The sequence below is a fragment of the Urocitellus parryii genome, chromosome 6, assembly GCF_045843805.1.
Source record: "Urocitellus parryii isolate mUroPar1 chromosome 6, mUroPar1.hap1, whole genome shotgun sequence".
Taxonomy (NCBI): Eukaryota; Metazoa; Chordata; class Mammalia; order Rodentia; family Sciuridae; genus Urocitellus; species Urocitellus parryii.
The window spans coordinates 26,081,295-26,096,672 of NC_135536.1; the positions used below are offsets into that span (position 1 = coordinate 26,081,295).

A 15,378-nucleotide genomic window follows, 5' to 3' on the forward strand; every position below is an offset into this window, starting at 1 on the left:
TAAAAATAAAATAAAGATGTTGTGTCCACCGAAAACTAAAAAATAAATATTAAAAAAAAATTCTCTCTCTCTCTCTCAAAAAAAAAATCAATGCGGCATGGTGGCAATGGTGAACTAAAGAAACAGGCCTGGATTTGCCTCTGCTTGCTTTGTGAGACCTTCAGGAAAGCATTTAACTTTTCAGTTTCTTTGTCAGCAAAATAAAGATAGATATGCCTAGCTCTTGAAATATTGTAATAAGAGTTTAAAATGATATGTGCCTCATACAACAGGGATGCACTTTGACAACATCCTGTTAGGTGAAAAGTCAGTCGCCAAGGATCACATATTGTATGATGATTTTTCTTGAAGTTTTCTATTAAGAATAGGTGTAGAAACAGAAAGTAGATTAGAAGTTGCCAGGGCTGAGGAGAGGGAGAAGTAGAAGGGACCTTTAATGGGTTTCTCTTTTAGGGTGATGTAAATGTTTTAAAATTAGATGCTGGTGAAAGTTGCACAATTCCAAATATGCTAAAAGCCACTGAATTGTACACTTTCAAAAGGTGAATATGAGCCAGGCTCAGTGGTGCATGCCTTTAATCCCAGTGGCTCAGGAGGCTGAGGCAGCAGGATCATAAGTTCAAAGTTAGCTTCAACAACTTAGCAAGGCCCTAAGCAACTTAATGAGACCCTATCTCAAAATAAAAATGGTTGGAGGTGTGGCTCCATGGTTAAGCACCTCTGGGCTCATCAATCCCTGGTACCAAAAAATTAAAAGGTGAATATAATAGCATGTGGTTTATATTTTCATAAAAGTATTTGTAAAAATCACTATAACATTAGAAAAATGGTATATGTCAGATATTCATATATAGCACATAGTAGGTACTCAAAAATATTCTAAATTCCTGGTGTTGGGTGTCTTAAAGAATAGTCATTCTTTAAATAATTGGTTGCCTTTTAAGGAAAACACATTTTCAGTAGGTTTTAATCAGGCTTGGTGGATTTTATTCTCAAATGTTACCCTTTTTGTTAATGGAACTAGGCTTATTTTGGAGAGTTAACTGCTTTTTGGTAAGGTTTATTCCTGTATACCAGAGGATAGAAAAGTAATATTCTGGGAGATCATTTAAGTATAACATTTGTGCTTCTGGGTTTGGGGGCATGTTTTTTACTATTTTAGAAGTATTAGCACATGTTATCATATTTTTGTTTATTTACTTGGTTTTGGTAATAACACTTGTGTGCACATTTATTTATTTTGTATTTTTTTACATATATATTTAGCACCACATTATTTTTATGTGGTGTTGAGGATCAAACCCAGTGCCTTACTAGTGCCAGGTGAGCACTCTACCACTGAGCCATAGCCTCAGCCCCACATTTTATTTATTTAAAGATTTAAGTGAAGTTAAAAAGTACCAGAGAACAGGGGTATATAATTAGTTGTTTTAGAAATCCTTGTAGCAGGGCTTTACTTTATGCAGTGAGGTAGCATTGGTGTTCTAATGAAAGACTTATTTCTGCCACATTTGTATAATTTTATAAATCTCCATATAACTGGAGGATATTCTTTTTTTTTTAAAGAGAGAGAGAGAATTTTTTTAATATTTATTTTTTAGTTTTTGGTGCACACAACATCTTTGTATGTGGTGCTGAGGATCAAACCCGGGCCGCATGCATGCCAGACGAGCACGCTACCGCTTGAGCCACATCCCCAGCCCCTGGAGGATATTCTGATGCCCTTAAAATCAATATTAGAGACTATTTATTTATTTATTTGTTTATTTATTGCTGGGGACTGACCCAGAATCTCACATATGCCAGGCATTTGCTCTACCACCAAGCTGAACCCCAAGACTGAGTACTGTTACTTTAAGGGTATAAGGATGAGCCTTGCAAGTGTAAGGTGAGATGAAAGTGAAATTTTCTGTAATGCTTAGAAGTAAATTATTGTATGTAAAAGGGAAATCCAGAACGCCTCCTTGTTTGTTGGTAACATTAAATAGAGAAAAGATACTTTGAAATTGGTTTTAAAAAAAGATAAAAACCTTTATAGAGATTCTAACCCAGTTGTTGCTGACAGTACACTTTGACCCTGTCGGTTGACCTCACATCTCAGGTTAGTGTCTCTGCCAGGCCATTCAAGGGAGGTGTCCACTGGCACCTGGAAGGAAGGTAGTGACTGACATTGCCAGTAAATTAAAGAATTGCCTCTAATTATCTGCCTCTTTGAACTCCCCAGGAGCTGATTGACTATTTGCGCACACATTCTCACAGTGCAGTGTATGCCACATCTCTGTCACCCCCTGTGGTGGAGCAGATCATCACCTCAATGAAGTGCATCATGGGGCAGGATGGCACTAGCCTTGGTAAGTCTTTTTTTCTTGAAACATTTCCTACACTTAGTGAATATTTAGCAGCCAAATGTGCTCTTTTTTGTTAAGATTTTTTCCTAAAAATAAGGAGTAAGGTTTCCTGAGGGGCAGAGTTGGCAGGCTTGTGAGGCCTTGGTTTCCATGGGCACTTTTCAGTGTGTTAGATACACAGGCGCTGAGAACTATGGCTCCCTTCCCATGGAATTTTCTGTTACAGGTGGCAAGGCTTTCCTCTCACTGCCCTGCATGCCCTCTTAACTTATGAGTAGCATGCCTTCAGGGTCTTCCTTAAATTGAATAATTTTACTAAAGATAAAATTTACCATGTAGTAATGTTTCATTAATAGTTTATGCAAGAACTGCTCTTTCCATGTATAAGAACCCTTGAGAGTCTCTAATTTAACATGAAATAGATAATGAAGGTAATAATGAATCTATTTATTTTGTCTTTGGTGGAATTTGTAGTCCAGACTAGATGCCTTGACTTGAACACTGAAATTAAGTATTACATTCACTTTCTGACATTTGACTTTTATTTTGTGTCACCAGAGGGCAGTATTGACTACAAACTAGTTATAATAAAATTGAGTTTTTGTTGTTTTTACTTTAAAAAGTATTTCTATTGCCAGTGTAAGGCATACATTTAATTTTACTTTTTACTTTTTTTGCTTTTACAAGAATGACTTAATAAAAGATTTTTTTTATTATTAGCCTTGAGCTCTTCACTCTATAGCTATATAATACTTTAAGATTGATTAAATTTGTGCTTAAAAACAAGAACAAAGGGGTCCATCTGATTTTGATTAAAGTTGTTTTCTGAAATCAAAATTTTGCCTTAATATTTTTTCTATCAGTTATAGACCCTTGTTTCTAGGGAAAGATTTTTGGAAATAGTAAATTGTGATCATTTTTAATTTTATGAATTTGTTTCTTCAAGAAGAAAATATTTCAGAAATATTGCACACTTAGCATTAGGGCCTCATGAGTACCAATAGCCACAATTTACTTTCCTCTTTCTGATGTGGTATATTGAAAAGAGAATGCTTTGCTCTGAGAGAGAAGAGAGTGAGAAGGAGACAGAGAGACACATTAGCATTTCTTGAGTGAGAGGTATGTACATCTTATTGGTATAGGGCACAGACTTGGGTGGTTAGGAAAGGACTGACATCTTTCAAAGTTAATATTGAGTCAGTGCTTTGTCCTTTGCTAGAGCATGAATCTTGTGCCATACTACTTCTGGATAAATGACTTGTGTGTACTAACCAATGACATCTCATGAAAAAATAAAGTATGGTGATTAGATAAAGACTTGGGGCAGCACTTGTTTCCAGTTCTTTCTCTCCAGCCACCCCAAAGCTTAGTGGTGCAACACAACAACCAGTTATTTATGCTCAGATTCTGTGGGTCAGGAATTTGGTCAGGGCACAGCAGGGACGGCTTGTCTTTGCTGCGGAGTGTCTGGGACTAGCTTGGAAGACTCAAATACTGGAAGACTTAGATGACTTGTGACTGGGATCATCTGGCCGCTTCTTCACAGGACACCTGGGCTAGACTGACCTAGGCTAAGACAGGCTTAGCCATGATGTGACCGGAGTACCTTTATGATTCCTTTCCATGACATGACTAGGTACCAGTTTGTGAAAGGACACTTTAGAGAGCAGGCATTCCAAAGAACCTGGCTGAAACTCATCTGATTAGTTGTTAAACAAGCTCATTCATGACTAAGGTCAGGACAGAATGAAGGGCATGGGGTAACCTGCACTTCCCCAACTTGAGGCATGTCAAATAATTTGTGGCCATTTTAAAAACTTTTCCTATCAGCTTCCCCCACCACCTTTATTTTATATATTTATTTATTTTTATGTGGTACTGAGGATCAAACCCAATGCCTCACATGTGCTAGGCAAGTGCTCTGCCACTGAGCTATAACCCCAGCCCCACTACCAACTTTTAAATAATTTATTTTAAAATTTATTCCCTGAAATGTTTAATTAGCATGATAAACTTCTATTGGCGACATTGTTTCTCTGTCAAAACAGAGGTCAATAAAAATTAAAAAGTAGAGATAAATACCTTTTCTCCATAGCCTGCTATTGGATCTTAATTAAATTTGACCTGACTTCTTTTATCTGTGTATGTGTTAAGATGATATTTATTTTTATGACATTTTGAGTGCATCTTTTTATTGTCCTTGTAGGAAAAAAGCTCTGAACCCGGACAGTAGTCTTCTGATTGTGCCTTAAGGTGATCTTTCTAAAGAGAGACCTGCAGTTGGTTACCTGAGGGTGATTCTTTTTGTAATAGAAATGTCCTGCATCCCTTATGTTCAAGATGTTGAATTCATTAATTCTAAAAACATCAAGTTTCTTACTGCATGTTAGACTCTGAATAGAATTCACAGAAATGGGAATACACTCAGACTATTTGAATTAAAGCGTATACTTGAGCAGTATTGTGGGTGCAAAGAATGATTGGTAGTTGTGTGAGTACCAGAGAACACTGTAGTACAGAATGATTGAAGCTTTATTAATTAAGATATTTAAGTGCTTGCATTGTGCTAGGTGCTATCCAGGCACCTGTATTCATCAAAGGATAAAACATGTCCAAATTTCTGGGTTTTCTTTTGTGGCTGGAGGTGTGTGAATTACATAATGCTAGAAAGTGGTAAGAACTGACAGGTAGATAAGCAGGGAAGCAGGGGTTAAGAGACTGGGGACTCACTTTGTCATTTTAAAGAGGGTAGTGGTTGTGGATTTTAGCAAGGATTTGAAGAAGGTGAGGATTTAGACATGAAAACCCAGGGGCAGAAGTTCCCTGAGATGGAGGCAACTCTGTGTTCAAGGAGTAGCAAGGTGGCCACTGTGGCCAGAGCAGATCTATGTGAGGTAAAGAGTGGTCAAGGTTGGGATCAGGAAGTCAGAGGCAGGGGTGGAGATTCTCATGGAAGGCAGTCTTGTCAGGATACGAGGTTTACAGGGCTAAAACCACAGGCACACCACACGCTAGTTCCCTTGTCTGTGTAGTATCAGATTCAAATTCTTGAATAGTTCCTGTGATCTGCTCAATATTGGTAGACTTGTGCCTGTTTCAGATGGGTTAAGAATTTCATTGGTCCTTCAAATTTCATGAAACTCTACAGGAAATAACGTGCCCTGTGCTGGTATTTTAATAATGATAGCATTTCACCTTTTATCTCACCTTTTTTAAAAAAATATTTATTTATTTTTTTGTTTTAGGTGAACACAGTATCTTTATTTTATTTTTATATCATGCTGAGGATCGAACCCAATGCCTCACGCATGCTAGGTGAGCACTCTACCACTGAGCCACAGCCCCAGACCCTTACCTCACCTTTTAAAAAGAAATCAAAAGATATATGAAACTTTTCAGCTATCTTTTCCTGATCCTGTGTCTCCCACTCACTCCCTAGAAGACAGTCGCTGTCCTGCAGTTGTCTCCCTCAGTGCTTTCATACTTTAGGGAGTGTGTTTGCCCATAAATAGCATATGGAGTACATGTTCCCCATTCTGGAGGACTACTTGCTGTAATAAGTCACAGAAATGTTTATGAGATTTAAGTGTATGAATGAAAACCCCGTGTCATAAGTCTCCCTTGGCAGGCTATCCAAAGTGCTGAGCGTGAGTCTGGGGAAGCTGCTGCAGGATGTGTATTACTCATGAGGCTCTTTTCCTGAGGGGGAGGGGGGGCGTGTCTTCTGTCTGCTAGAGTTGTTTGACTATGTTGTGCTTTATCCTGGTCATCTTCCCACATTATGACAAAAAATTTCCCATGATGTGTATAAAAGCTATGAAGAAAGTAGGTAAGCCCACGTACCTAAAGACATCTCTGCGTGAGAGGGAAATGGAGAGACAGGTGAATGCGTAAGTGGGAAATGTAGTGGAGTCCTTACTGTGCAGTATCACTGATGAAGACACACAAGTGTATTCAGTTTTGGGAGAGGGGAGGGATAAAAGGGTGTGAGTAGCATTTTTAATACTTTTTAAAAATTTTTTTTTTAGTTGTAGATGGACACAATACCTTTATTTTATTTATTTATTTATTTTAATGTGGTGTTGAGGATCGAACCCAGTGCCTCACACATGCCAGGCAAGTGCACTACAGCTGAACCCCAGCCCCAGTCCCAGCCCCTATTAGAGCTATTTTTAAATGTTACATAATACTGCAACAGTGATCTTTGTACGTGTCTTCTTTGTGAGATTCTTTAGAGTGTATGTACCTTGCAGTGATTTTGGTAGACATCTTTAGAGACTTCTAAATTCTTTCCACTAGCTTCTATACATTTCAAGTTTCCCCACCCATTACCAGTATGTTACCAGAGTTAGTGAAGCACCAATAGGTACTGTCTTAAGTTTATGAACAAATTTCGAGGTTTAAGAAAAACTTTCTAAATTTACAAAGGTAACTAGCCACCAGAAGAATTAAAAATAGTAATATTACAAAAATGATGGTGATTCATGGAGGAAAGGTGGAATGTGGAGAAGTATGGAGGCCTCAGATATCATCTAGGATTGATGACATAGGAAGCAGAGGTCTTTTCAACACAGGTGCCAACTACCAGAAAAGCCAGACATAGACTTCCTGGGAGTGGGATGGAGGTGGCTAGTGTTCAGGGACAAATGTTTATTATTGGGGCTGGGGATGTGGCTCAAGCGGTAGGGCGCTTGCCTATTATACGTGCGGCCCGGGTTCGATCCTCAGCAACACATACAAAGATGTTGTGTCCGCTGAAAACTAAAAAATAAATATTAAAAATTCTCTTTCTCTTTAAAAAAAAAAGAAATGTTTATTATTATTTAGTAATATTCTATGCTATTAAAACTTTGCTACGTAAATATATTACATTTATGATCAAAACTTTTTTTGTTGTTGTTAGACTGCAGAGAGTATATTAAACACTTAAGTGGAGGGTTGGGGCTGTGGCTCGGTGACAGAGAACTTGCCTTGCACATGTGAGGCACTGGGTTCGATCCTCAGCACCACATAAAAATAAATAAACCAAATAAAGGTATTGTGTCCATGTATAACTAAAAAAATATTTAAAAAAAACTTAAGTGGAAATAAAGCCTGCTTAAAATAATGTTAAGTAAGGCTTAAATACATGCATGAATGGTATGTGGTTGGTATTAACAAATGTTTCCGACTTTCCTGTGAGAAGATGTGCTGCTTTGGGGGAGGGGGTAGCACTTTCAGCAAAGTCACAGCAGGCAAGGGAAGATGAGATCCATTTCCATCCTGCTTTGCAGGCATTCTCCTTCCTCCCGCCCTTTCCTGCTTCCTTTCCTTTCCCCAAGGAAGAGAGGGACATATGGCCTTTGGCCAGTGGATGTGGAGCAGCGTGGGACCTAGGAGTGAATGGAAATTGTGCCTTAAATGGCATTGTTGAGTTAGAACAGGCTTGTGAGTAGAAAAAGCTAGGCATGGGACATTCCAACAAGTTCCTCTGGACACTTGGAATTTTTTACTTCACATTAACACTGATACACATCCAGCAATGAAAATTTGGCTTCAAAATCTATGATCAAGGCAAAATGACCAAGTCCACCAAAATTTTGTTTTTTGTTTTTTTTTCTTTCATTTTTCCAGAGCTGTACTTTGATGAATTTTATTTCTTACTAAAGGTATAGTTAATAATAATATGAATAACACCTGGCTTAGTGTCTGACATTTAATATCCTTTCAATAAATTTGTTAATTGAGTGCACACATGATCTACAAATATTCAAATATGGGTGGGCTTTTAAGGTGCTTTATTGTAACATTGCTGCATAGTCTAATCTTGAGCCAGAATGGCCAAATCATGGAATAGCATAAACTAGACAGGTACATAGATAAATTTAAAATGATGACAAATCACTTTCCACATAGAATACTGAGCTTTTCTTACTTCTTAGTGTTTGAGGGTTTTTTTTGGGGGGTGGGGTGGGGGGCGGGCAGCACTAGGAATTGAACCCAGGGCTTCATATACGTAGATCATAACTCTACTACTGAGCTTGATCCCTAGCCCTTTTTATTTTATTTTGAGGCAGGGTCTTGCTGAGTTGCCTAGGCTGGCCTTGAGTTTGCAGTACTCCTGGTTCAGCCTCAGAATAACTGAAATTACAGAGTAGCTGTGATGAAAGGCATGAACCACCACTCCTGGCTCACTTCTTAGTTTTGAAGGAGCTGGGCCCATTCTGATGGTTGTTGGTGCAGAAGAAAAAGAAAAAATGAATACCTTAGGAAGATTGAGGTTTAGTTAAAATTCATTTGTCCCATTTGAACTAATTACAGTAATAGAGTTGTTAATGAGGTAGAACTGTCAAAAACTAAATTAGGAGAACTGAGGCACATTTTACAAAGAAGCATCTCACAATTCCCATGCCCCGGCAGAACTGTTGGAAAAACAACGTCTTGCCCTTGCTTCTTCTGGGGGTGACAGCTTTTAATCCTTGTTCCAAACACCATGCCTTTTGAGCCCAGGAACAATTTATTTGTCTTCTAAATTTTTTTTTTACTTTATTTTCCTGCTTTAAAGTAATTTATCTTATTATTAGAAATTTATACAAATAAAAACTAAGTTTCCTGGTGAGCAGTTTTATTCTTACCCCAGTTCAGTTGAGTCCTGTATCTGATGGGGAGAGTCAGGCCTGACCTGACTTGGTAGCTCACTGCTTAGAACCCTGCTGTTAAAGCTTTGTTTCCACATTTATCAAGTTCTGTGCCTGGTAGTAGGGGTGCTATGTGAGGGGTGCAGAGTTGAACACTACATGACCCTGGCCTTTGAAAAACCTTCCATTCTAGGGGTAGGGTAAAGTTCCCTGGAAGAACTAGTCTCAGAAAAAAACCTCTTCCGGGGCTGGGGATGTGGCTCAAGCGGTAGCGCGCTTGCTTGGCATGCGTGCGGCCCGGGTTCAATCCTCAGCACCATATACAAACCAAGATGTTGTGTTCGCCGATAACTAAAAAATAAATATTAAAAAATTCTCTCTCTCTCTCTCTGTATCACTCTCTCTTTAAAAAAGAAAAGAAAAGAAAAAAACCTCTTCCTTTGTTCACCTTCCTCTTTTCTCAAGTTCCTCCTTCCTTTTCCCCTGACAACCTCTTCCTTCTCCACCCCGTTAAACCTTAAACTTACTTAAAGCCATCTAATTATTGGAAGCAATTCAGATCTTACATTCTTTTTTTAATATTTGTTTTTTAGTTCTAGGTGTACATAATATCTTTATTTTTTATGTGGTGCTGAGAATCGAACCCAGTGCCCCATGCGTGCTAGGTGAGCGTGCTACCATTTGAGCCACATCCCCAGCCCCTCAGATCTTACATTCTTTACCAAACTTTACAGAGCTGGGGATATAATATAGCGCAGTTGGTAGAGTGCTTGCCTAGCATGCACAAGGCCCTGGCTTCAATCCCTAGCACTACAAAAAAAAAAAAAAAAAAAAAAAAACTTTCTATGAAAGTAAAATTTTTCTATGGCTTCTATCATGGTAGTAAATTATGTAAAAATTTAAAGAAAAAAATCCCTTTTATAAATTAATTTCTTCATTTTCTAGCACAAAAGGCCTTTTTAACCAACGACTTAATAAGCTTTTGAAATCAGAAACTGTAGGACCACTTTTTACAGGTGGAGAAATTTGAACCCACATATGGGACAAGTTTTCTTAATATCTTGTCTTCAAATTAAATGTGGCTTTCCTAACATTAGCTGCTTATACTTGTGAAGTATAATTAATGTTTATTTAATACTTTATTAAAACAGACTATTTTATAATCTATTTCTAACTCTCTGGTTTCTGGTCTGCTAATTTTCCAAAGAACAGCTATGTTTCCTTGTGAGTAATCAGCCTGACAAATGAGAGGCCTTTTGGGCATCTGCCTACCTGTTCCCTCTCCATGGATCAGTAACCCCTTTCACCTCCCTCTCTGTTCAGAAATCTATTCTGAACCCTCAAGAGCTTTTTACCATGGTCTGTTTCTCCTTCCACTCTCATCTCTTTCTTCCAAATCCAAATGTTAATAAAAGTTTCTTGCAATAAGAAACTCCTTTTGTGTCTTGTTTCAGTTAGTTTGAGACTGGCTATTAAGATGCCCACAGGCAGCAGGCTGGAAGGTAACCTTTGAACAAATGTAGACTTGGCCATTAAGTAGAATCTTGTTAGTACAAAACATAAGTAAAGAGTTTGAGTTCATTCTTCTGGGGGAAGAAAGGAGCCTTAAACTGTATGTCCTTCCTTTTTTGGTAATATGGTAAGATGACCTGAGGAATCTAAACTCTTGATTAAAGTATTGAGTCCTTTTTTTTTTTTTTTTTTTTTTTAAAGAATTAAGTAGGTGAGGGTTGAGGTTGTGGCTCAGTAGAGAGCTCACCTAGCATGTGGGATGCCCAGGCACTACATAAAAATAAGTAAATAAAATAGTTTTAGGTGGACATAAAACTTTATTTTATTTTATGTGGTGCTGAGAATCGAACCCAGCGCCCCATGCATGCTAGGTGAGTGTGCTACCACTTGAGCCAACTACAACTAAAAAATGATTAAAAAAAAAAGAATTGAGTAGGTCAACTAACTTAGTTTTATTTCATAATGCAATTTAAAGATTTTTTGATGTGATTTTGTATGTTCAGTTACTGAGCTGAGACATACCTTTACTTGCTATCTCTTCTGATCACTTCTAATTTGTGAACTTACCTCTGTTGCTTATTAAAGAACAAAGCTAACTTTGTAAACCCTAACATGATTGGAATTGCCTCCTCTTTCCTCCAGAATTATTCTTAGGATTTTGCCTAAGGGACTTGATTCCAGGTGTTCTTCAACTTAGTAATGGTTAATTGCTACCATTACTTAATGCATGTAAGCAATTAGCAAGATAGATGGACTGCGGGACTGCCCTCTCTCAAGACCATGATACCTACTCTTCTGATAGCTTGCCAGATATGAGAGCTTTCCAAAGAAGAATTGATTTTTTTTAAAAAAACAGGCAGAGCACAGATTTATTAAAGCAAAAGTGAGAGTGCACTCATAGAGCAGAGCGGAGGAACTGAGCAAGAGAGGTGGCTCCAGGGACAGAACTGATTTTGTAGTGACAGAAATTGAACCTAGAGCCTTGCACATGCTAGGCAAGTCCTCTACCTCTGAGCTAAACACTCAGTCCCATGGCACTTCTTATTCAAGAGGGGCCAGGTGATAGGCATAGGGGGCCACGCCACTGCAATGAGAGATTGGGCTTTACTGACTCTGGCGCAGGTAAGTGGGAATTTATAGCCAGAATGCAGGGTAGTGGGTGGGCAATTACCAAGGGAAGCATCAAGGGTTAGGGGCTCCTTGCCTTCAGAATTTTTGCAGGAAGCAGACCAGGTGCCAAGATATCAAGGGTGGTCAGATACCAAGTGCAGGGATTTCCTCCAAACACCCTCAGCAGGATTCTTAGTCATGTTGTATTCCTTGAAACTGTAAAGGGAATCTCAAGGTCTGACAGAGAAAGCTCTCAGAGGAACCTGACTCCAGTTGGATTCAAGGAGTCTTTGTCAGAGTTTCCAAAGGACCACGTTAAGGTGAACTCTTTTAAGTCCTACGCTCAAACTCTGTCCATGGACCGCCTGCATCTGAGCACTTTAGTGCAGTAGTCCTTAACCTTGTCCCAAAATGAGAAGGTTGGAAGCAGTGTCCAATGGCAGAGACCCACTGCAGACCTTTGACTGTCTAGGGGTGAGTGCTTCCGCATATTGTTATTTAAAAGTGCTCCTGATACTTCCAGTGGAAGCCCAGGTTGAGCATCACTGCTGTGGAGTTTAGGAAAAAGAATATTCATTCTAGGCGCTGTGGCACATGCCAGTAGTCTCTGTAGGCTACTGTGGATGATAAGGCGGAAGGATTGCAAGTTCAAGGTAGCTTTGACAACATAAGACAGTGTCTCAAAAAATTAAAACACAGGGCCTGGGGCTCAGTGGCAGAGCGCTTGCCTCACACATGTGAGGGACTCAGTTCAAACCTCAGCACCACATATAAATAAGTATAAAAATAAAGGTCTATTGACAACTTAAAAAAAAATTTTTTTTTAAATGTAAAACATAAGGATTCTAGGCTACGCTACTCAGACCACTGATTTCTTGGTAGAACAGGCTCTAGAAAAACATTTTAAAAAAACCTCAGTCAAAATCAGATTGATGTTTAACAGGCCTAAGGTTATTTATTTAGTTTTTTTTCAAAGCTTGTTTATATCAAAGAATAACAAAAACAACTCTACTGAATGGTGGTAATTGGGAAGAGGAAAAGAAACCAGGAGGTAAGATATATTGTCTCTCCTTTTTTTTTTTTTTTTGAAAGAGAGAATTTTTTTAATATTTATTTTTTAGTTTTCAGTGGACACAACATCTCTATTTATTTATTTTTTAAAGAGAGAGAGAGAATTTTTAATATTTATTTTTTAGTTTGTTTTTGGAGGACACAACATCTTTGTCTGTATGTGGTGCTGAGGATCGAACCTGGGCTGCAAGCATGCCAGGTGAGCATGCTACCGCTTGAGCCACATCCCCAGCCCTAACATCTTTATTTTTATGTGGTGCTGAGGATCAAACCCAGCACCCTGCGCATGCCAGGCGAGCATGTTAACCACTTGAGCCACATCCCCAGCCCATTTATCTCTCCTTTTAAAAGAAAAATGAGGGAAATGTTTGGTTTGTAGAACAAAGGCTTAGTGATAAAGCTGACTTACTAATTTTCATTGTTCTTGAAAATCTAAACATCTAAGATCCTTGTGCTACCTCCTAAATGGCTGGTGACAAAGGTAGAGAAATTAGAAACCAGTTAGTGGGAAGAAAGGTGGAACCCAAAGACCTGTGGTCAGTGTTACAAAGCTGCTTGGAATTAATTATTTTTGTTTTTCTTTTTTTCCTACTTGTATATTTATAGCCTATTGAGAATCCTAGGTTCTTCATTACATAACCAACAAATGGTCTTATGCACAGTAAATGTTTGTTTTAAATTGAATGTTGGTACTAATCAGTTATAAACTCCTACCCTACCACCTTGCCATCTACCTCTCAAGCTGTTTAAGTTCAAGCCCAGCTTTTTTCAGTGATTGTCTTTATTTGCTCACCTTTGTCGATCTTGATGCTTGACCATGATGCACACAGTATATTTCCTCCTCCCTTTGTTTCTCTCCAGCAATGGCTTGTGATACGTTCCAGCCCCACCAGAGGATAGTAGAATAGTCTTTGGACAAATTAAGACTTTTTATCCCAGGCTGAGGATGTGGCTCAGTGGTAGAGCACTTGCCTAGCATGTCTTAGGCCTCAGATTCCATCCCTGGCACTGCACCCCCCCCCAAAAAAAAAAAGACTTCTGTCCTGACTGTAAGTCGGCACCCTTTCAAGCTCAGTTCCTTATTTTTTCAAAGGTACTTGGCCTCTTTTCTTCCTTTTGTTTAATGCCCTCTGTTTCTGGCTGTGCATTAGCAACCATTTTTTAAACTTCTGATTATATTGAATCAACAACATTAAGCCTTGGCCCCTGCTGCTTGCTGCACATCCTGTGGCAGTCCTCAGGAAATCCTAGTTTTTGGCATTGAAAGGAATTAAAGGATTAAGTCACTACTAGGGAGGGAGCGATAAACCCTGCTTGTGGGAGGAATTTGCTGTGCAGTCCTTGGTGTTAGCAAAAGCTGCTCTCCTTCTCATATAGAGATAGAAACCCAAGGCACTGCTTTGGAGCAGCACCCCTGGGGCAGGAAGGCAGATTTGTCTGCTTTGATACCTGTCAGCCCAACATGGTCCAAGCTGAGCAGGTGGATATTTGTTGCCAGTCTGGCAAAATAGGGGCTGTGTGTGAGATGGTGAACCTGGCTCCTGCTCATTTGTCTCCATGCTACAAAATTACCTTTCAGAGCTCTTGCTTCCTGGAGCTCCCTTATAACTATCCCCTCCATGAGACACTTCATTAGGACTAAATACCTTAGTTTGTAAAGAGTGTTGAAGACACACTTATTTTCCTTTTCTTTGGGACTCTTAAGTGTGTGTAACAGAAAGCTTTTCCAGTGTCATTTAGCTGGGACCTGAGGGGAATGTGTTATCAAAAGCAATCTGCTCTGCCTTTTAGTTAACATTTCTTTTGTTTTTGTTTTGAATAAGATTTTTAGATAAGATTCCTTATCATTCTTTTTCTGAGATAGTATGTGGGGGGGACAATAGAAAATTCAAATACCACTATACTTTGTTTTTTAGAACAGTTTCTTTTTTCCTTTACCTGCTCTGCTCTCTTTTCCACCCGACTTCCTTCTCCAGTCCCATTTGATACTTTAAGATATTTTTAAATAGGGTGATTTAATTTTAATCTACAGCACTACTGGGGTTCATGTAGAAGTTAAAGAACAAAGGATGGCCTTAAAGGTAGGTGAGTCGTATGTTCTCCACTGTACTTTGGACTGGCTTCCCCCTTTCCTGTAGCCATCCACCCTGTTCTTCATGGTGCACCCCATGTGGATACTTGTGACTAGTGTGTAATTTACTGATCTAGGAAGCATTGTGATGAGAGTTTTAAGTGTTTTCTACTGCCTTCTCCTCCTACTTCAAAGCTGTGCAAAGGAAGTGACAATGGATAATTAAAAATAAGTGAAGGGGGGACTGCTGTTTCTTGAAAGAAAGAAAATGTAATGACTTCATTAATAATTCATCCCTGTTCTAGCCAGTTCACACCCAAGATGTCATCTAAATGGGAAGGAGGAACATCATAGTGTAGAAGTTCCTAAACCTTGTTAACATCATCAACATCTTCCTTCCTTCCTTCCTTCCTTCTTTCCTTCCTTCCTTCCTTTTTAAAAAGAGTTAACATTTTTAAAACAACTTTTATTTATTTATTTTTATGTGGTGCTGAGAATCAAACACAGTGCTGTACACATGCGAGATAAGCACTCTACCACTGGGCCACAACCCAGCCCCATCAGCATTTCTTTCAGCAGGGAGGTCCGATTCAATACCTACTAATGAGATTTATAAGATCAGAAAAATTACCAAATTTAATAAAGCACC

The 15,378-nt window shown here is 38.8% G+C and overlaps 1 protein-coding gene across 1 annotated transcript in view; it reads left to right on the forward strand.

The window, feature by feature from the left end:
- Positions 1-15,378, forward strand: part of Sptlc2 (serine palmitoyltransferase long chain base subunit 2) — a 108,088-nt gene that overhangs the window by 68,639 nt on the left and 24,071 nt on the right. The window contains exon 9 of the mRNA XM_077799993.1: positions 2,225-2,351. Coding sequence (XP_077656119.1) covers positions 2,225-2,351 — 127 coding nt within the window. The remainder of the gene's footprint in view (positions 1-2,224; positions 2,352-15,378) is intronic.